Source organism: Mus caroli, unplaced genomic scaffold, assembly GCF_978045245.1.
Source record: "Mus caroli unplaced genomic scaffold, Mus_caroli_1 scaffold_9, whole genome shotgun sequence".
Lineage (NCBI taxonomy): Eukaryota > Metazoa > Chordata > Mammalia > Rodentia > Muridae > Mus > Mus caroli.
In genome coordinates, this window is record NW_028227264.1 from 38511459 (window position 1) to 38535161 (window position 23703).

Here is a 23703-nt window from a genome sequence, read left to right on the forward strand (position 1 = left end):
TAGTAAGCCCCATCTCAGGAAAATCCCCTCCCATGAATCTGTTAAGGCTCCCCTCATGTGTTCATATTCCGACTCCAGCTCTCTCCTCTCCTCACCCGAGCTACTGTGCCCAGCCCCACCCGATCCACCAGTGTCCTGGTCCCCTCATTCTCACACACAGGCAGAACTTGGGGAGAGCTATCACACCAGGCATGAAGATCACACTGGGTAAATAGCCCTGTTTTAAACTCGTAGTATATTATTTGTTCATAAAAACAGGTAATAAGCTGGGCTAACAGGATGGTTCAGTGGATAAAGGCACTTCCTATGGTACGAGTCTGACACACTGAGGTATCATTCAATCCCCACAGGGTATAACCGACTCCACACTGTCTTTTGGCCACACCCACACTGTGACATACATGTGCACACACAAATCAGTTTTAAAAATTAAAAACAGTGAGAGCTGGGGTGAGTATGATCCAAACACAAGTTTCAATTTTTTTAAAAAAAGTTTACGTAATAAATAATGTTATAGACACATACAATATGCTGTATATGGTGGTACCAGCCTGTAATCACAGCACGTGGGAGGCTGAGGCCAGCCTGGGCTATAGTGTGAAATTTTGTTACACCCTCATTCTATCCAAATAAGCAACAAATTCTTATCAGGAAACCGAACAGCCTCAAGTAGAACAATTCTCTTTAGTAAACAACCATAAGAAAGTGCTCGTAGTCAGTTAGGTTCTACTAATTTTTCTTAATTCTCTTTGATTTTTTCCCCTGGTCTTCTACTCCATTCTCTGCAGGTCGCTTCTTCAACCCCTTCATTTTCCTCGTTTGTAGTTTGCTTAAGTCTTGCTTCTGCATATGAATCCTTCCAAATGTTGTGCCAAAAGTATCCTGAGAGATATTCTTTCTCTTCTTTGGCTATAAAACAAGAAGAAAAAAAAATGTTTGTATATACAGATATACACACATATATGTATGTATGTAATTTTAAAATGGCTTTCACTATATGAACTGATAAAAACTGATAAAAATGTAGCACATAAGGCCGGGCATGGTGGTGCAACGCCTTTAATCCCAGCACTCGGGAGGCAGAGGCAGGCAGATTTCTGAGTTCGAGGCCAGCCTGATCTACAGAGTGAGTTCCAGGACAGCCAGGGCTATACAGAGAAACCCTGTCTCAAACAAAACAAAACAAAACAAACACACAAAACATGTAGCACATAACCCGTAGTGACAACTCCCACTGTGACGCCTCTCAGCGGCACAAAGGACACAGCTCTTCACAGCTTTCTCATCTAGATCATGGGACACAGTTCTCAGCCATAGCCCAACAACGCTGCCATCTGGGTAAATGTCAGGTCATCTGGCAAGACTCGGGATGCACTGACCACTGTACCAAGACAGTTTGCCATGTTCAGCTTCAGCAGTTTCTCAGTTCAATGTGTACTAGTATCCAGAGTTAAAATTGCTACTGTTGCTTTAAAACATTTTTTATTTGTTATTTATGTGCATGCAGGGTCCGTGGAGGCCACCAGGAGCTTACAGGTGGTTGAGAGCCCAGTGGATGCTGGGACTCAAAACTCTGGTCCTCTGGAAGAGTAACAAGTGCTTTTAACCTTACCCCTTCTATTTGTTTCTGAAACAATTTAAAAGTCAAAACAAAGCTGGGCCTGGCACTGCATGCCTACAATCCAGCACTTCCAGTACTTGAAGGTCTGAGACGGAAGAATCAGAGGTCACGGCCAGCCTAGACTATGCGTCTAGAAGCACAGCTCTCAACCCAGTCTTCATGGTGCCCACACGACTCTAGGTTTGCTGAAAATGGCAGTCTAGGCCACAAGAAAACTGTCAGCCAAACTAGACCCCTGGCCCCTGCAACTCTGTATGGCCTGGACATCTGGATGGGCTCTTTCTCCTCTCCTGGCTCAGAGCCTAACCCGTATCCATTTTACTCATCTTTTCACGCATCTTTTTAATATAACACCACAAACCCTTGCTGGCCAGCGTGGAATACAGAAATAAACACAGAAGCTCTGTACCATCTATGCATTCAGAGAAATATTTTTATATGCGTTGTGTAATTTATAACAAGGGGTTTTCTTTTAGGCTTTGTTAACTGAATGCTCCTCTCCTCCTCCACTGCATACTGAAAGCCCGTGTTCACACTGTGTAAACATGCACAGAAGACTTTCCTCCTGTGTTGTTGACTCTTTAAACATAGCAGGTATTATTAAAATTAACTGTTAACTGAAAAAAAAGAAGAAGAAGAAGAAGAAGCTCTGTACCTTGAGAGCCTTGGGCACTTTCATGGACAGTTTATAAAGGTCATCTGATGCTAGGTGTGTCCTCCTCATGACCAGGTCCAGTGATGGTCCCATCTCTTCTAGCTCGATACGTGGTGTTCTGCACCCAGATTTCTTCAACAGCAGCCTTTATGAATGGGGAGAAGGGGGACTGCTTTAATTCTTTTTAAAAGTCCTTCTCTGAAATTACTTTGTTGAGAGAGTTTTGTAGCTTCAAATAATAAGTTGCAAAAGCCAAAGCTCTCCTTAAAACACGTTGGGCATTCATGCCAAGTGCATCCTTTGTTTTAGTTTTTAAAAATTGGAACATGAAATTATGTGGTATTGTTAAGAAACAAGTTCTTGGGCTGGAGAGATGGCTCAGTGGGTAAGAGCATCGACTGCTCTTCCAGAGGTCCTGAGTTCAAATCCCAGCAACCATCTGAAATGAGATCTGACACCCTTTTCTGGTGTGTCTGAAGACAGCTACAGTGCACTTAATCATAATAATAAATAAATATTTTTAAAAAATTTAAAAAATAAAGAAACAAGTTCTTAAACAATCCAGTGGCAGAACACATGAATGTTTGCACAAGGCTCCAAGTGCGATGCCACCAGAATAAGAACTGTAACCGGCCTTTAGAAAGTAACACTCTGCCATCTCCAGCACTGTCTGAGTTACGTCAACCCACTAACAATCAGCCTTTTCCCACATCACATTAATGACGTCTGCAGACTGCAGCAAACCCAAACATCCTAATAACTAAACTACAACCTCTCCAACACTCTGTGTCCAACAAAACTGCTATCTGGAAAAATCTGGGGAGCAGGAGGGAGAAAGAGTGAGGAGCTGGGCACAGACAGAGTCAAGACAGAGAACAGCAAGTCTTAAGATTCTCTTTGTATTATGAACATATTACTAACACAAATCCAGGGGACTCACGACGAGGCTTTCCATGGACACATCCTGTGTATCCACGATGGTTACCAGATTGTCTTCCACTCACCACCATCTCTCTTTCAGTCTCAGGCACACAACCCCTCTCACCCCAGTTGTTTTCTGAGTGCTGGGAATCCCAGCACTGGGAATGGAGGCTTGAGGACCAGTTAAAGGCCATTCTCTGCTACACAGTGACTTCAAGGCCAGTCTGGCCTATGTGAAGCCTTGTCTCAATAAAACAACAATAATGGGAGAGAGGGAGGGAGGAAGGGAGATAAATACCAACCCCAAATCTGAATATTATATTTAGCAACCACATTTAATAGAGCAGTTAAGTCCCATAAGTAAAAAGCTGGGGTGGGGGGGTGAGGGGTTGGCAGGGAGCCATTTACTGTCAGAACAATGTTCATAAAAGATTAGCACTGGACAAAGAGCTGTTACAGAAGCACAGACGACATGGGTACTGAGAAGCAACAGAGCAGTTAAGGAAGGCCCAGGAGAGTTAACAGTGGGAATCTACATATACAGCTAGCCACCAAGACAGTGTCAAGACTTTTGTCATCCACGGCAGACATGGGAAGAGCTTAGTGACTGTGGCCATGAAGAAAGCAGCTGCTGAGGAGGCTTGAGCCCACCTAGCACGTCCTTTAATAAACCTTTATCCGCCGGGGCACAGAAGGACAGATTGACAAGAAGAGGCAAACACTTGGCTTCATCTGCAGTCTGTTTTATAAAAGGAGTGTCAGGGATGCTAACCTCAAAGGCAAAGTTTTAGCATGGCACTATCTCCATCAATAAAAACGGAGTCTGGCTGGAAGCAGTGGGTCAGGCCTGCAATCCCAGCACTTCAGCTGAGGCAGGCAGACTGCAAGTCTGAGGCCCACTGGGGTACATGACGAGTTCAAGGCCACCTGAAGCTACACCAGAGATAGTGCTTCAAAAACTCAAACAAGAAAGCAATCTGCTTGCTGGAATTTACATTCACAGTAACACTGTGCTGGGATTAGGGCATACAAGAGCATCACTGTAGTCAGCCATACTTTCTGTTTTAGGTCGTAGCTTTCAAATCTAACTGGCCTCACTGGGGTTGAGACAGCACAAATAGGCTCACAATAGATGACCGGGAAGCCAGGAAGAGTGAGTTCCCCAGATCACGGTTAGCAGGAAGGAGAGCTGGAGGGAGGTCAGGGCACAGGCCCTGCCACTACTATCTGCAAACTCTCCAGACTCATCGTAACCTGAGAACTCCAAAACACCCTCCGAGGCGCACTTACTTATAGCTTCGGAAGTAAACTTTCCCATTCAGTGCAGTGAAGTGCAGAACATACTCTAATCCAGCCAGCCGGACGTTCGATACAGTGGGGCCTCTGAAGAAATCTGAAAGCACATATTCGGTTGTTAAAGAGAACTATTTCAAAATTCAGCTACAAAGTGCCATCTTTTCAATGAGGGGTGGGGGGGTGTGTGAGGGGGGGACACACACACACAAATGCTCACTGAGGCCAGAGTCATCTCCGGTGCTGGGGCGGGGGGACACACACACAAATGCTCACTGAGGCCAGAGTCATCTCCGGTGCTGGGGCGGGGGGACACACACACAAATGCTCACTGAGGCCAGAGTCATCTCCGGTGCTGTTCCTCAGGAACCCCAGCGTGTGCCGGCCTGTCTCTGCCTCCCCAGCACCCGGACTGTGACAAAGCTGAAGCACATAACTAGCCCTTGAGCTAGTTCCCCAGTCCTACTCTAGCTTGCTTTGTGACGTGTAACAACTAAAGTCAGTCTGGCCTCAAACCCCCACAATAAGCCTAACTCTGGTGTAGAGGCAGGTCTGGTTCCCTAATTGGTTCTTGATTTTGTCAATAGAGAAGACCTGGAGCCAATTGCTGGATGGTACAGGTGAGACTTTGGGGTCCCAGGAGGGAAATGGAGACACAAGGAGAGAGTGGCTTTTCAGTCATGATTTGGAAGGAGCAGCACGCAGCAATCATGTAAGATCTCCAGGCAGGAAGGCTGCCAGAGATATCTGGCGGGGGCTGATTTGGAACAGGCCACTGAGTTTAGGGCAGCAAGAGAGACGGGAATAATAAAATGTTATTGCATTTCCAAGCAGGAGGTATTTGAGCTCAGCAATTGTGCCAGCAGACAAATTCTAAAGTAATAAAAGCTGTCTTGAGTGTTTTTGTTTTTTTATCTGCAGAGCAAAGGTGGCCAGGAGAAAGAAGATGGGCTGGGGGATGGTTGTGATCGCAGCTCCCAGGAAAGGCGGTAGTGTGCTTTTTAAAATGATACATCGGGGCTGGTGAGATTGCTCAGCGGGTAAGAACACCAACTGCTCTTCCAAAGGTCCCGAGTTCAAATCCCAGCAACCAAATGGTGGCTCACAACCATCCGTAACAAGATCTGACGCCCTCTTCTGGAGTGTCTGAAGACAGCTATAGTGTACTTACATATAATCAATAAATAAATCTTTAAAAAAAAAGATACACAACACTCTGAACTCTCTGAACTCCTGACTCCAGAGTGCCAGGATTAAATGCATGCACAAAATAAACCTATTCTTTGTTTACTATCATCCTTACAGACAGGAACAGGAACATTTAAAAAGAAAAAATTAGAATCCAAACACTGGTATTGTTTACTGGATTTCCAAAGAAGAAAAGCAGTCCCAGGTGGGTAAGAAGGCTCAGTAAGTAGATGTGCCTGTTGTGCACAGCATGAAGACCCAAGTTCAAACCCTGGGACTCACATGAAGGTAGAGGAGTCAACCTCACAAAGCTCTCCTTTGAATACCACATATATGTACACCTGCATACACATCACACACACACACACACACACACACACACACTAATAAGTTTTGTTTTTAGAGAAAAGCAGTTGTATAGACTGGCATATAATCCAATAGTAAAAGCCTTGCCTGACATACATAAGGTCCTGCATTCATCCCCAGAACCACAGTAAGAAGAATAAACAACTATTTGAGATTCACTGTACACCAGAAAAGAACCCTGCAGTCCTCTATTACCCTTTCCCTACGATTACCCTCTATTACCCTTTCTCTTTCCTGTCACACGATGCATAAGAACACACCCGAAGGCTCTGTCGGCTAGTGGTGGCCCAGCCATTTTACTGTGTAAATATGGTATTCACACACTGAGGAGATCATGTGATGACACTGTACAAAGTATGAGCTGCTATCCCTGTATCTCATTTAGCATGTGCACAGTCTAGTGGCCACAGTAAGGCAGTGGCCTTACATACGATGACCAACACTCTTACTGCATCTCTCACAGCCCTGCTCTGCCCAAGGTTTCTTTTCTACTTTTGCTCCTTTCCCTTCCTTCATGCCACTAAGACAATGAGAAACTAGCATGCGTTTGCATGCACATAGACCACAACCATTTAAAGGGTAGCTTAACCTTGAACAAAACACATTATTGAAGTTAAAAAGTACTGAGCAAGAGAAATCGATCTTGGGGCTATCTATCAAAAGGAAGGGCTTGTGCTGTGAATGGAAGCCCAGGGCGAGCATCTTACTTAACAAGGAAGTAGAGAACAGAAAACAAGAACAATACATTTCATAAGGGACATGTTTAATTTTCTTTTCTTTGAAAATTTTGTGGTATGTCATGAGCCCCAGGCCTTGTGAATGTATGGCAAATACTCTGACAGCTGCTTTTGTTTGTTTGTTTAAGAGACAAGGTCTCTGTTTATACCATTGGCTAGCCTAAACCTCGCTATAGAGATGGGGTTGGCCTAAAATTCAGAGATCCACCTGCCTCTGCTTCTGAAGTGCTAGGATTAAAGGCACACCACCAGGCTGGAGAGATGGCTCAGCAGTTAAGACTGCTCTTCGGGACGTCCCGAGTTCAAATCCCAGCAACCACATGGTGGCTCACAACTAGCCATAATGAAATCTGATGCCCTCTTCTGGTGTGTCTGAAGACAGCCACTGTGTACTTACACATAATAATAAATAAATCTTTGAGCCAGAGTGAGGGGGGCCGGAGCGAGCAGAGGTCCTGAGTTCAATTCCCAGCAACCATATGATGGCTCACAACCATCTGTAGAGCTGCAGTGTACTCATATACTAAAAATAAAATAAATAAATCTTTAAAAAGGGGGGGGGGGCACACCACCACCATACCTGGCTTGTGTGTGTGTTTAGATTTATTTTTGTTTTACTTTATGTGTATAAGTGTTTGCTTACATGTAGTCATGTGTACCACATGCATGTGGAGACCAGAAGAGAGTGTCAGATCTCCTGGACTAGAGGTACTGGTGAGCCACCATGTGAGAGCTAACAAACCCCGACCTTTCACAAAAGCAGCAAGGACTCTAAATGGCAGAACTCTCTCTCCAGCATATTTCTGTTTTCTCAGACAGTCGCTTACAGCCCAGCCTGCCTCTAACCCTCAGATGCTGATACTCCCGCAGATCTGAATTAGGTCAAGTTCAACTGTTCGTAGTCATAAACCAAATAGCAAGTGTGGTAACACAATACTATTAGTAACCTTCTGAGAGAGAATAAGGGCAGCTCTTCAAAACTTAAAAAGGTGACTTGTAGCTGGACATGGTAGCAACACCTTTACTCCAGCAATCAGGAGGCAGAGGCAGATTGATCTCTGAGTTCAAGGCCAGACTGAGTTACACAGCAAGTTCCAGGCCAGCCAGGGATATATGAGGCCAGTCTAACAACCAAACTAAAACAAAAGATCGAGCATGGCTCACTAAGAGTTAAGTCCTCTATCGGCAAAAGAGCGCAGGTGTGCTTATACGCACAAGGCTCTGACCTCCCAAAGGGAAACAACAGCCTGAGATGGTCTGTGTGCGGCCAGAGTCCCCAGTACTGAGCAAAGGAAAACGCCCAGCACTTCACATGGACTGGATGGGCTCAGACAGGTTTCCTAGAGAAGAACCCGAGAGAGTGCCAGGAATGTGGTAAGGAAGGGTGAAGCTAGCTGGGATGGCAGCCTTCCTCTTAGCACACTGAAGAATACAAGGCCAGTGTGAGCTACAGCAAGAAGCTGCCTAAACCAGCCAATAAAGACACACAAAGCGTGACTCCAGAAAACGTAAGAGGAACAGTTACAGCTAACTTCCTTCCTTCCTTGCTTGCTTGCTTGCTTGCTTTTTGTTTTTCAAGTCAGGGTTTCTCTGGGAAGGGTTTGCTGGATGTTCTAGAGCTCACTCTGTACACCAGACTGGCTTCAAACCCAGAGATCTGCCTGCCTGCAGGAATGTTCCACCACTGCCCAGCTGTAACATACTTTCAACAAACCAGTTTCTTTAAAGAAGAAATTGGGGGTCTGGAGAAATGGCTCCCATAGTAAGATCATAACTCTACCAGAGGACCTGGGTTTGATTCCCAGCACCTGCATGGCCGCTCCCATCTGTCTGTAATTCCATTCCCAGGGGATCTGATGGCCTCTTTGGCCTCCACCAGCATGAGACATGTATATAATGCACAAACATACATGCAGACAAAACACCCACAACTAATATAAAACAATCTTTTAAAAGATACTAAAGAAAACAAGTTACAATAAACTGACTCACTAAGTTATTATACGCTCCCTAAAATGCAGATAACATTTTAAAAGCATGTTACACAGTACTTATATTATGAAGGGCATTATATAAAAAACTTTGGGGTTTCAGAGTTGGGAATTAATGATATTTTACAATCTTAAGTTTTAACTGACCACAGATTTCTAAATGTAACTCCACAATGCCAGTTATGAGGGCATAGGGCTAGCGCTCTACACAAGGCTTTAGAACAGACTTGAGATTCCTATACCACCAAACTCATCAGAGCTGTGAGACGGCTCAGTAGGCTACAATGCTTGCCGCCAAGCCAACCTGTATTTAATCCCCGTGACCCATATGGTGGAGAACCAACTCCACATGAGCATGCCCCAGCCCCCACATACAAACAAAAATGTAATTAATAAAAACAAACAAAAAAACAAAACCAATACCCTACAAAGTCTAGCACCCATCAACTAGGAGATAACTAAGTACTCTCTGGCTAGGAAAACGACAGATAGGTTTGGGCACAGGTGCAGTCCTGTGATCCCAGGACTCAGAAGGCAGAGAAGATCAGTAATGGAGCTGTGGAAGGAGTGTGGAGAGGCTGGGCCTGCCCAGCTAGAGGAGCCCTAGACACCACACGCAGAGCTTGCCAGGCCACTCTAGAACAAGTTTAGAAGACCACAACGCTGAGAGCTTTCAGCAGGAACACAGATTGTACACGGTACAGGAAGTGGGCAGGAGGCTGTTAGCATGACAGCTGACAGACAGGCAGGCTGCTCTGCCCTCAGAACCTGAGTGAGGGGGAGCAATGAAGAACTATCTTGCTTAGTGAAGAAGCTTTAAGGCAAGAGAACAGGGTGGAGTGGCACGCCCCCTTAGCCCCGGCATTCAGGAAGAGAGGCAGTTAGTTCCCTGAGTTTGAGGCCAGCCTGGTCTCAACAAACAACAGAGTTCCAGGACAGCCAGGATGCAGAGAAATCCAGTCTTAAACAAACAAAGCTAGAAGAAACAAAAGCAAAAAATACCACTCATCCAGAGTCCAGGGGGAGGGAGCATAAAGATAGGATGAGAATTTACAGTCTGGTCAGAAAAACAATGTGAACAAGTTTAACCACGCAGAAAAGGCAGAGCTCAAGAACAGCAATTGTTAACAAGGTGAGTTCTACTAGCACTCACCAATAAGAAGACTTTTTAATCTTCTGTAGTCTTCTGTTACATCAAAATCATCACCAGCAAATATCAACATTGGTTTTGTCCCCTCGGGGCACTTGCTAGTCTACGGGATTAAAAACAAAACAACAAGTGTAATTATGTAAGTACCAAAACCTAGAGAACTTATGCTATTTTTAAGATAGTCAATATGTATTAAAACAATCTCAAAACTTTTACACATATGCTATCTCGTTCTTGTTGCTACATCCGCAACTGAGGATCAAGACAGTAACTGATCCGGTAAATCAGTGTCACGTTATGCCTTGAGTCCACAAGTCCATCCAGTGTGAGGCCTTTGAGCTTTGGAAGCAGGAGTTACTGACCACACAGGGAGTTGGTAAAAGCCTTTTTCAAACTCACAGGAAAAGGACATTTAGTTATACTAGACCTTCAAGGTCTGTCCCTTTTTTAGAGGAGAGCTGAAGAGATGAACAATATATATATATACTATACTATAATACAATATTATAATATATAATATACTATAATTTAACACACATCACAAGCCTTGAAAATGCACCAGCTCAGCTGGGCACAGTGCATCACGCCTGTCACCCCAGCACTTTTGGGAAGTAGAAGCAGAAAGATCAGAAGTTCAAACTCAGCCCTGGTCACATAACAAGTCTAAAGCCAGCCTGGGTTAGTTAAAACCCTGCATTAAACAAGGCAACACACAAAACCCCCATTGAGTTATATAACTTTCCATTACACACACTACTTTTTCTCTCTATGCTCTTAAATCTAATCTTGAGTTTTACCTACCATATGTATGTTACCATATGTTAAACAATGAAACCCCTTTGGGCTTCAATCACCCAATGTAAATGGAAAACTGGGCCTGATGGTGGTCAGATGACGGGCCTTTAATCCCAGCACTTGGATGGCAGAGGTAGGGAGCTCCAGGACAGCCAAACATAGTGAGCCCTGTCTCAAAAACAGAGACAAACAAAAACCCCACCAGCCAGTGAAACTGCCTTGATCTCACACCTGTAAGATGATGGCAATGTTTGACAGGACAATCTGAAGTGAGACTCTTGCAGCCTTTCTAGGCTGTCTTGCCACACTTTGCTACTGCCTACTTCACAATCCTATTCAAATGAGTAGTGCACTGTAGGTTCCCAAGGGAGGTTATGCCAGTAATTTGGCAACTAATAGCCAAAATAATACAGGGGCAGCCAGAGGTTTTTGGTCATAGAACAGTGCTCAAGTTGAAAACCAGACTGTCAATAAATGTTACCACTTAGGAAAGACAGCATTTAAACCATAAGCCTAACGAGGACTGGATCGTTACGCTCTCGAGTTTAACTTCATAAGATCCATGTACTTACTATATATTACAAATAAAAGAACATTCATTCCTCTTTTGTTTGTTTTGGTTTTTGTTGTTGCTTGTTTTTTGAAACAGGGTTTCTCTCTGTAGACCAGGCTGGCCTTGAACTGGAGACCTACCTGCCTCTGTCTCCCAAGAGTTTTGATTACAGGTGTGGGCCGCACTGCCCAGCCTACATGTCCTCTTTTTAAAATAAAGGTAAAACTGTAATTCTGCATGAAGTTTTTTCACTATTCTATCAGTACTTCTTCATCACAAGATGCTAATTTTGGCCAAGAACATTTAAAAAATACTATTAAGTTTTATGATCAGTATCTTACCTTAATATCTTTTAGAGACACAAATTTCTCAATACCTAATTCAATCATATCCAGCACATGGTAGTCATACATACGACCTAAAAGGAAATACATTTTTAAGCACATAGGTTTTCACATTTACCTTTTGTTATCTATAAGGCTTCAAATTACCCGTGTCTTCTGTCTCTCTGAACTCACACACTCCCTTAAACGTTGACATCTACTTAGGTGTGCTGTTGGGATGTTAGTCAGGAAAAGCTGACAACACTCTCACGAAGAGCACAACTCCTTTTTTTTTTTAAAAAACAGAATAAATGGGGAACTGAGTGTGGCAGCTGAGCACCTACAATCCCAGCACTGGAGTGGCAGGAGAATGGAGTTCAAAATCAACCTGGGCTATAAAACTAATCCTGGGCCAGCTTGGAGATAAAGATTCTACTCAAAAATAATTAAATGAACTAAAAAGAAGTGTAGTGGCCGGGCGTAGTGGTGCATGCCTTTAATCCCAGCACTTGGGAGGCAGAGGCAGGTGGATTTCTGAGTTCCAAGCCTACAAAGTGAGTTCCAGGACAGCCAGGGCTACACAGAGAAACCCTGTCTCAAAAAAACAAAAAAAAGAAATGCATCTCAGTATACCAGGAGTGTTCAGCATGCATTAGGCTTGGGATGAAACCTTAACAAAAACATCCACCCTCAAAGAACAAGATACAGGAAGACAACAGCGAGTGAAGGGTCGTCTACGACTGAACATGTCAGATAGAAACTCTGTGTATCAGTGGGTAGTAGTATTTCCTGCTCTTCTGAGGACCTGCGTTTGGTTCCCAGAACAATTACAATGTCATAACTGACTGTAATTTCATGTGATTTGTGCATATACAAACACACATAGAATAAATAAAACTGCACTTCTTGTTTAAAAACTGGAACTGGTCTCCAAAGATGTTAGCAATGATGCCCTAAGATTACTAACCAAGAACTAGTTCATATTCTTTCTCACTCCCCAGGGATGGCAGGGTAATACTGATGTCTACCACTGAGGCAGACCCCAGTCCAACGTCACAAGGCTAAAGCAGCAACAGAAACCATGGGGCCTGCCGATGGCTTGTAAGTTCTGAAAACATCTATCTGAATCACAGAGCTGACACTACCAACACAAACACTGAAGAGTGCTGGCAAATGCCATGAACTCCAGCACTCTGAGGCAGGGGCATCTACTGAGTTGTAGGCATGCCAGAGCTACATTATAAGACCTTGTCTCAAACTAAAACCAAAAGACTATGGTACTCACCTATTACTAGGTTATTCGGCCTCTTCTTGTTATGGGAGCCAAACATGAATAAAGAGCAGTCTGACTTCTTTGAAAAGAACTCCTACAAAATAAGAAGAGAAGCCCTTGAAGAATCTCAGCCTGGCCTGCTGTGGTAGCTCATGTCCTTGCAAGGCTGAGTCAGAAGGAAGCACTGCTGTGAGGTGGCCAGCCAAAGCTACACAGCAACCATCTTACCTGTAAGCTCATGAAAGGGATTAGGGGCTGCCCCTGCCCCTGCCCCTCGCCCACAAATAGCTAAGAAAAAGGTAATAAACTAGATACACACAGAAGGGACTGGAGAGATGGCTCAGAGGTTAGAGTGCTTGTTGCTCTTGTAGAGAGAGGACCAGGGTTCAGCTCCCAAAACCCATGGCAACTAAGAATCATCCTTCACCTTCCTCTAACATCTAAGGATACTAGGCACATATCACGCACACACACACATGCAATCAGGCACATATCACGCACACACACACATGCAATCAGGCACATATCACACACACACACACATGCAATCAGGCACATATCACACACACACATGCAATCAGGCACATATCACACACACACACATGCAATCAGGCACATATCACACACACATGCAATCAGGCACATATCACACACACACACACACATGCAATCAGGCACATATCACACACACACGCAATCAGGCACATATCACACACACATGCAATCAATCAGGCACATATCACACACATATGCAATCATGCACATATCACACACACGCAATCAGGCACATATCACACACACATGCAATCAATCAGGCACATATCACACACACGCAATCAGGCACATATCACACACACATGTAATCAGGCACATATCACACACACATGCAATCAATCAGGCACATATCACACACACGCAATCAGGCACATATCACACACACATGTAATCAGGCACATATCACACACACATGCAATCAATCAGGCACATATCACACACATATGCAATCATGCACATATCACACACACGCAATCAGGCACATATCACACACACATGCAATCAATCAGGCACATATCACATACACATACATGCAATCAGGCAAAAAACTCAGACATAAAAATTTTAACTTTCAAATTCAATTTTCTGACTTGGGGTTACTTAGTTAAAAGATTCACTTTTCAAGAGGAGAAATAATGAACATTATAAAGTCAGTATCTGAAAGACCACTCATTTCAATTATGCAGTTAGTCCTTCTGCGTAGCACACCAGTGAGTGTCCCATTGCTACATGAGTCCTCTGACATTTCAGCACTCACAGGGGAGCCCCAGGAACCTATGACCACACTGACTTCGGATGTCTGGACCTGGGTTCTTGATTTTTTAATGCATGTTGCTACTTTTCAGAGCAACTGCAACCACAGAAAGCAGTGCTCTGGGAGCCCCATGCTCACTGTTTACTTAGCTCCAGGCCATGCGTCTGGCTGGGGCCACTGACAGACTATGATATTCCAGTGTAGGCACTGCTGGGATCACAGAAGTATTTATTGGCTTCCATTACAGAGTTGAAACAACAGAAATATGAAGTTTCAATCCTAGAGAGTCCTGTGTAGTCCTATATTCCACACACTTGGCTCACTAGAGTGAGGTCACTATTCCTAATATAAAACTAAGATTCAAAGGGCAGGTACAGCAGCACACATATGGAACCCGGCACTGGCACACTAGAAACATGCAATTCTGGGGCTCACAACTCGCCACTCTAAGCCAAAACTGCCAGGTTCACTGAGACCTGCCTCAAAGATAAGGTGGAGGGTAACAAACCTCTGTGTCAACCTCTCTGGCTTACCTGCACACACACGTGTGCGCATGCACACAGGCATACAATACACATATGCAACCTAGATTCAATGTGTTCTAGTCCAAAATCAGCTAAAAAAACAAAAACAAAAACAAAACAAAACAAACAAACAAAAAAACACCTACAGAATTTATAAGCCCTCCGTGTGCTGCATCACCTGGCCCATCCCATGCCACACACATTGGTCACTACTCTGAGGGGTGAGCTCCTGATCTGCTTCTCTTCCACTTTGTTTCTTTGCAGAAGCAAATAGGGCAAAGGGCCACACCTGCCCATCACTTTCAAAGGAGGCAGAACAGTCAAGAATTTAGGCTAACAGGGTGTGGCAGTGCACACCTTTTACCCCAGCACTGGTGAGGCAGAGGCAGGCACATCTCCATGTAAGTTCAAGACCAGCCTAGTCTATAGATCTAGTTCCAGCACAGCCAGGGCTACATAGACTCTCATCTCTATACAGACAAACAAATAAATGGAAGGCACGCAGGCAGGCAGGCAGGCAGGCAGACTGTGGACCTATGTCTTTGACAAATGAACTTTTCTAAGAATTTGCCAGAAATAGTCTTGCAGAAACCCCACCAAGGTCATATGATGTGTCACGTGATGGCATTCTACAGAGTGCTCCAAAAAGCAGAGACGCATCCAGCTCGTCCAGAGACCCAAATTCAACCCCCAGCACTCATCAGGCAGTCTAGAACCACCTGTGACTACATCTCCAGGGGACCCACACTTCTGGCATCTGCACACTGGCTCTCATGTGCTCAGACCCACACACATATACACACACATTAAAAAAATAAAAACTCTTTAGAATATATTCATGGTCTAAATCATTGGGAACAAACTCTCAAAACGTGTTCTCTAGAACATCCTCCTAACAGTGTGGTGCGGCACGTCTTTAAGGCCAGACCTCGAAAGCAGAGGAGGACCATATGCTCAAGCCATCATCTACAAGTCTGAATACAGCCTGGGTTTCCTGAACCCGTTTCAAAAAAGAGAAAAAAAAAAGATGAGCATATATTATCCAGATATCTGAATTGACTATGGTATTTAAAAGAATATGAAGTTTAGTGAAATTTTAAAATGTATTCAAGCTAAGCATGGTGACAAACAACCGTCATTCCAGCACTTAGAACACAGGAGACAGGACTTCAAGGCTAGAAATCAACCCCACTGTCATCTCCACCATTTATACAAGAAGCCCTTTCTCCTTACCTTCCTGGCGTTTGATCTCCAATCCCTTCATACCCAGCAGAGAGGAATGGCCCTTGTCTGTTCTACACCCAAAGCTGACACAGTTTCCATCAGATTCTTCTCTTTCTAGATAGTAAACTTTTTTTTTTCATTAAAACTACAAGGGCTGGGGATGTAGGTTAGTTAGGACATGTACAAAGCCCTTGGTCCTATCCCAGCACTGCCTAAACAGTGGTGGTGGTCCATGCCTGTAATCACAGCACTGGAGGCGGATGTGGGGGGTATGAGAAATTCAAAGTCATCTTTGGCCATATACAGAGTTCAAACCACCCTGGAATACATGGGACCCTGTGTCGAAAACCAAAACCGGCTGGGCAGGAGACAATGCCTCCCAGCACTCAGGAGAAAGATACAGGTAGAGTTTGAGGCCAGCCTGGACTACAGAGTGAGTTCCAGGACAGCCAGGGCTACACAGAGAAACCATGTCTGGAAAAACTAAAAATATAAAAAAAAAATAAAAATAAAAAGAGTATCATAATAATGACAATAGCTATCTTTTAATAATAGCTGTATCTTTTACATTCTTAGTAGGAGAGGTGGCTCAGTGGATATAGGTATAAAACCTGATACCTGAGTTTAATTCAAACCTACAAACACACACACACACACACATACACACACACACACTGTAAAAAAGGCAGTACTCTTACTTCTCAATCTGAATATCAAATCCTCACACTGTACAGGATTTCTTTTTCTTTTTTCTTTATTTTCTTTTTTTTTTAAGATTTATTTACTATGAACACAGCGTGTTTTAGTCTGCAGTCATTTTTACACAGTCGGTTCTGTTATTTCTGAGTGGTGGGGATAGAACCCAGGGCCTCAGCCGGGCGGTGGTGGCGCACGCCTTTAATCCCAGCACTTGGGAGGCAGAGGCAGGTGGATTTCTGAGTTCGAGCCCAGCCTGGTCTACAGAGTGAGTTCCAGGACAGCCAGGGCTACACAGAGAAACCCTGTTTCGAAAAAACCAAAAAAAAAAAAAAAAAAAAAAAAGAACCCAGGGCCTCAGGCAGAGTAGGCAAGCTACCCAACCACACACCCAGTCCTGCCCATATGTGCTCTCTTAAAAAAGAGTCTTGTACTTACCAGTGACGTCTGATCCTCAAATGGTCTTGTAATATTTTTCCTAAGAAGATTAAAAAAAGAGTGACTCCAGTTTTAATGTTAAAAAGTGCATTCAGTTAAATGAAATAATGAATAAAAGGTAATTTTATATCAGATGATTCAAACAGTCGTACACTGTGGTACACTTTAATCCCAACTGGAAAGCAGAGGTAGGTAGATATCAGTAAGTTCCCAACAAGCCAGGCTGCAGTGAGACCCTGTCTCAATATCTGCTTCCCACAGGGGTGGGGAGGAGGACTGGAGAGATGCTCAGTGGGTAAGAGCACTGGCTGCTCTGTTAGAGAACCTGGGTTCGACTCTCACCATCCACCTGGCAGCTCTCAACCATCAACTCAAGTCCAGGGCCTCACAGAGCATCTGGCACACACTAGGTGCAGGGGTGCATGCAGACAAAACACCCAGAAACAAAATTAACAACCAAAAACAGCCAATCACTTCTAATCCCAGCACCAGGGAGGCAGAAGCAGGCAGATGTGAGTTTGAGGCTAGTCTGGTCTACAGAGAAAGTTCCAGGGGAGCCAGGGCTATACAGAGAAATCCTATCTAAAACAAACAAACAAACAAACAGAAACAACAATAATAACCAACAACAAAGATAACAACAAGGACAACAACAACAGGGCAAGACTGTTGTGACAAAACAAGAGCAGGCGCCACATTAGCATAAAGAGTGAAAGGATTATTCAAGCTAAGTCCTGATTAATCAATTTGCCACAGAAAGGGTCTGAGATTAACATTATTCTTTCAGGTAATGGTGACAGATGCCTTTAATCCCAGCACTCAGGATACATAGGCAGGTGGATCTCAGAGTTTGAGGCCAGTCTGGTCTACAGTATGAGTTCCAGGACAACCAGGGCTACAGAGAAACCCTGTCACAAAAATCAAAGATTATTCTAAGTGTTGGGGTGGAGCAATTGCTTATCAGCTGAGGGTACATGTTCTTACAGAGGATCAGTTCAGTTCCTAGAACCCACTCCAGGCAGCTCACATCAGCTCTGTGGGGTCTAATGACTTCTTCTGGCCTCCATAGGCCTTCATATACACATGGGCAAACACACTTAGACACACACAAATAAAATAAAATTTAAAACGGTTCATTCTAAGTGGGAGCAGAATGTAAAAGGTACTACCTCAGTAATAGAGGGCCTGTCTTGCATGGACAGGACCCTGGCTCTCATCTCTAGCATAGACAGGACCCTGGATCTCATCTCTAGCACTCCATCACAAAAAGGCAAAGATACTGAGACAGGCAGAGGCTTAGACTATTCAAGAAAAAAATCAGGCAAGTACTGCTGGACCTGAGCCACCAGAGACCAATGATGTGAACGCCATGGCTGAGCATGCCTTAGCACTTGGAGGTAAAGCAGGATGGAGTCAGAGGCCATCCAGGGCTATATGCAACCTTGTCTCAAAAGCCAAAACCAAAGCAACTCTAAAAACCAAAACAAATAACTTTACTGGTCAAAGGATGCAGACTATATGCAGAAAGAATGATGGAAAGGAGTGACATGCTAAGAGTTTGAAAACAGGACTTTGTTTCCAATTATATGTATGTTTCCATGGTGTGTTTACATGCAAGTGCTAGTGCCTGTGCTGGTCAGAAATGTCAAGACTCCCTGAAGCTGGAGTCACAGGCAGTTGTACGCTGCCTGACATGTGTGCTGAGAATTGAACTTCAGTGGCCTGTAAGACTGGTGTGAACTCTTAATCACTGAGCCATCTCTCCTGTACCTTAACTTTTCTTTTTTAAAAGTTCTTACTGGGGCTGAAGAGACGACTAAGCAGTTAAGAACACTGACTGTTCTTCCAGAGATCCTGAGTTCAATTCCCAGCAACCACATGGTGGTTCACAATCATCTGTAATGGGAACTGATGCCCTCTTCTGATGTGTCTGAAGACAGCTACAACATACTCATAAATAAACATATATTTTTAAATTTTTTCTCATTAAAACATCATTTTGTGTTTTGAGAATAGATTGTAGTATGATCAAATAACAGCACTGTATAATAACTCTCATGAGTATACTGAACCCACACTGATTTCAGATAACTTTACCTTCAGAATTCTGAGCAGAAAGAGACCACCAGAGTACCACAATCATCCTGACTATACACACAGACCACTACAGACAGTACAGGTAGCAGCTATGTTCCCAGAAAGAAAGGAGATTGACCCTCAGAACTTGTGAGTTTAAAATCCACAGATTCATGCAATTGTGAAATATTGAAATATTGGGGGTTCGGGGACTGTGTCTGCACTGGACATGGGAAGATGTTGGTTTCTTAGCATTATTCCAATCACAACAAAGCACAACTATGTACCAGGCATTTACAATTTACACAGTAGAGACAACTGGAGGTACACAGGAAAATGTGCATAGGTTATGAGATCATGCCATTTTACACTGAGGACTGGAGTATCCAAAGATTTGTATATTGCAGGAAAGTCCCAAACCCACCCCACCCCCAAGAACTGAGGAATGACTAAGCTTGCATAGTCTCAAAGTATCTCCCCTAAATATTTACTAACTATAAAGGGGAAATTAGTAATGGTGGAGACAACCAGAGATAAAGCGACCAAAGACTTTCACAAACTAGAGAAGACAAAGGATGGGGCCAGCAAGATGGCTCAACAGGTAGGTAAGCACTTGCCTCCTAGCCTGACAAACAGCTTGACTTCAGTCTAGAACACACAGAAAGGTGGAAAGAGAACTCACCCACAGAGATGTCCTTTGACCTCTGCACCTATGCCAAGATAACAACTGGGGTCTTGAGGGTACCCCTAACTGGCAGGAGCACTTGCTCAGCATGTACAAGGCCCTGGGTTCAATCCCCATTATTTCCAAGAAGGAAACAAACAAACAAGACTAGGGGAACACAATGTGAAAGGAAAACAGTTACCTAGTAATCCAATAACTTCCTTGGTACTACCACAGCACTGCCAACCCCTGGTGACACTAACTGCTGTGATGATGTAAGACACCACTGGACGAGCCGGGTGAGGGACACGCAGGAACTCTAGTCATTCTTAGAGTTTTCCTGTACACATGTAACTCCTTCAAAATTAGGTAAGTTATAGTGATGCAAGAATATTCCAAGCCAGGCATGGTGGTGCACGCCTTTATCCCAGCACTTGGGACGCAAAAGCAGGTGGATCTCTGAGTTTGAGGCCAGCTAGGGCTACATAGAGAAACCCTGTCTCAAAAAAATAAAATAAATAATTGAAAAGAATATTCATTCAGTGTAAATACTAGCACCTTTTTCTTCCAAACCTTTCATAAAGCAATTGTTATAACTAAGCAAAATAAGTGATGATGATAATAATAATAATGACTTACTTTTTATATAGAACTCCATATGGTTTCTTCAGTGCATACTGTAAAACATAATTTTAAACTTTCTCAACAGAACATTCAAGAAGCAGAGTCATGGCTACCTTCCTGATTTATATGCCTGCACTAGCAGCTGTCCTAAATTCAGGGCTGGGGCAGGATCTGACTATGCAGCCCGGGCTGCCCTGACTGCCAACCTTCCTGCCTCTGCCTCCTAAGTTCTAGGATTACATATGCTACCATGTTTAATAAAACATGTGTTGGGTCTCACTCAGCCAAGTGTTTCCCTGTCTCAGTGCAATGAGCAGTGCCACCTTTTTCTAACAACCGAGAATGATCATCATGAATGCTGACTACTGTAATATTCTAATATTGTACTGCTCTTAGAACTTGCTTAAATGAGTAAGGTCACTGGGAAGGAACAGCTGTTCCCCCCAATACCACAACAGGCAGTCAAATATTTCAGAAAAACATGAGCACACCAGGCCAGACACTGTGGCTCCCATCTGTAATCCTGGGCTCAGTGAGCCGAAAGGTGAGCAATGTGGCTCAGTGAGAATGCTGCTTGCCAGCAAGGGCTGACAAGATGGCAAGGCATTCCTCTCAGAGCATCCAAGTTCTGCTGCCACCACATCAGCAGGCTCACAGGTATAGTCACATATATACATACTCACACACACGCATACACATACTACAAAATACAGTATTGGAAGCAATAATTCCATATGCCCACCATGTCTCTGAGTACTTGTGTCACGGTTGCATTTGCATTTCCGCCTTTAATCAGCATGGCATTCTTAATGTTCTCAGTGAGTTTCGGTTCTCTCTTCTCAAGGAATCTCTTAGCCCTTTTAGTTTTAGGCTTTCTGTACAAAAAAAAAAAAGCACAATTCAGAACAAGTTACAGGAATGGTACTCACATTTATCAAGCAGGATTCCAACAGTAACAACAACACAACAAAACAAAACAAAACAAAAACCTCACTTAGCCGGTGTGTGGTGGTGGCACACGCCTTTAATCCCAGCACCTGTGAGGCAGAGGCAGGCGGATTTCTGAGTTCAAGACCAGCCTGGTCTACACAGTGAGTTCCAGGATAGCCAGGGCTATACAGAGAAACCCCGTCTCGAAGAAAAAAAAAAAAAAAAAAAAAACAAAAAAACAAGTTAGTCATTTAATAGTCAGTCAAAGATGTACACATTTTATTGAGTTAAATCAAGGCGCACACTGTTTTTATACACTTTACAGCCTGTGTCTTTATGCAATTTGACTAACCAGTAATCAATATAAATAGCACCTTATTAGCTAGTCATAGTAGGTGCACAAAATCCATTAATGACTAAAAAGAAACTGTCGTCTACACTACATATTTACTTAAGTAGCAGAAAACTGTAAGAACCAATGCAATAGCATTTGGGAACTCAATAAATATTTTTGAACAAACGTAACCATCACTCAGGGAAATGCAGAAGTGTACAAGGTTGGAAGGAAAAGAAAAATTCCCATTTTGTACCTGTTGTGGCAAACACTGCTCTCTACAGTTCTATGACACACGGCTGTTGTGACAGCTATTTTTTTTACAGGGTAAACTGATTTAGGGCTGTTCAAATGCCCAGAGTGACAAAACTTTGAGTCCAGTGTGTCGCCTGGTTCTTGTCAGATTCCGAGGCCACCACCATTCTCACAGCTCAGAATCTATCAGCGGCGAGGTCATAAGCCGATCACGGCGTCGGCACTCCCTCCAGCCCACCGCCCGCGGTCTGCCACCACGGCTTCCCCAGCGGCGATTCCGGACGGAGAATCGGCCGAGCCGGCTCCTTCCTAGGGACCACTAGCAAAGCACGACCGGAAAGAGCGACAGCCGGAAGACCGCGTCGGAGGTCACGGGAGACTCGCCCCCACGCCATCGCGCCCCACACACTTACAGAACTTTGTCCAAAGCATCCATAGCTGCAAGATCCCTTAGCGAATGCACGTGTACCGCTTACTTCCGGGAAGCCGCCGGAGCGCCGGAAGAGGCGGTGCCGGAAGTGCGAAATACCACTTCCATAGACAGCCCCGCTGTCCGAGCTGGCGGCCATTTTGGGAAGGCATGGCGTTCCGTCTCCCTTGGTTACGGAACGTTGTTTGCTCGTTCTCCGGAAAGTAAACGACTTAGTGTGGAGTGGATTTGGGAGCCAAGTGTTCCTTTTCAGGGAAATAACCAGAATGCTAGAAAGGTTGGAGGTACGGTACTCAGTTACCAAAAGTACTGCTATGAAAAGGACGCCATTAACTGGGAGAGCAGTTGAAGCAGCTTGATTAACCACTCGCCTTCTACAAGAAAGATACACGAAGAATACTGCTCATCGTGACTTTCTCTCAAGTCTCAGTCATATAACTTGCATATAGTTATATAAAATACACCTTGTAATGTGTACAATTCATTGGTTTGGGTGCCTTCACAAAGCCACTGAAGCCAGCACAGCCGTGGAGGCGGTAACACCAGCATTGGGGGAGGGGAGGGCAGGAAAATTGAAAATTAAAAATCCAACCTCCACTCCGCAATGAGGTACGCGCACACACACACATATCAAAGAACTCAGCATTGGGGTGCAGTCCTGGCATTTCAGTACTTTAGAAAGGAAGGCAGGAAGATCAGGCTATGTAGGGATTTAGATGCAACCATCAACTATTATCTCATTGCAATATACTTTTATTACTTCAAAGAGCTCGCATACCCACCCACCAGTGGCACGGTGTTGCCTGGAATTGCCTAGTCTGATGCACATAGTATGAATTGAATCTCATAGTGTGCAGTCTTGGGTCTGACTTTATTAGAGTTTTGTTTTGAGACAGGGTTTCCCTGCATCACTTTCTCTGGCCTGTAACTTGCTATATAGATCACTGGGATCTTGAATTCTGTGCTGTTTGACAAAATTACAAGCATTTGCCACCACACGTGACCTAATTTACCATTTCAAGGTCTGTGCATTTGTGTACTGTTTTGGGGCGAGGATCTTGAAATGCAGCCAGTGCTGGCATGGAGCTGTTGACCATGCTGGTGTAGAACCTGAGATGCTTGCTGCCTTTCCCTATGGACCACTGGGACTAAATGCATAGCCTACCAAGATTAAAGGCACGTCCTGCCATTCCAGGAAATCCACCTTTTTGCATATTGGGATGATTGATGGCAAGTTAGGAAGGTGGCTTCTAAATAGCTTTAGAAGGCCTGGCTGGAGCTATCTGGGCAGTCTCAGTGGTATAGCACTTAATTATATACACGGTCCTAGGCA

General features: G+C 44.0%; 1 protein-coding gene across 1 annotated transcript; it reads right to left on the bottom strand.

Annotated features, from left to right (window-relative positions):
* Positions 1 to 234: 234 nt before the first annotated feature.
* On the bottom strand, positions 235 to 22433 carry Rpf2 (ribosome production factor 2 homolog). The gene is made up of 10 exons (XM_021174453.2): positions 22354 to 22433; positions 21164 to 21296; positions 20437 to 20474; positions 17058 to 17097; positions 12879 to 12960; positions 11612 to 11688; positions 9926 to 10025; positions 4488 to 4590; positions 2277 to 2421; positions 235 to 909 (listed from the first exon to the last, which is right to left on the bottom strand). The coding sequence occupies exons 1-10, from the start codon at positions 22374 to 22376 to the stop codon at positions 730 to 732; spliced, it is 921 nt and encodes a 306-aa protein (XP_021030112.1). The 5' UTR covers positions 22377 to 22433; the 3' UTR covers positions 235 to 729.
* Positions 22434 to 23703: the final 1270 nt, after the last annotated feature.

Bases quoted from the DNA above. Each gene is read 5' to 3' on its own strand.
- Rpf2 (XM_021174453.2), bottom strand. From the start codon at position 22,376: ATGGATGCTTTGGACAAAGTTCT. The intron at 21,297-22,353 runs GTAAGTGTGTGG...TTTTTTGTACAG, and splicing joins GATGCTTTGGACAAAGTTCT to AAAGCCTAAAACTAAAAGGG. The intron at 12,961-17,057 runs GTAAGTACAAGA...CTTATTTTGTAG, and splicing joins TTGAGGATCAGACGTCACTG to GAGTTCTTTTCAAAGAAGTC.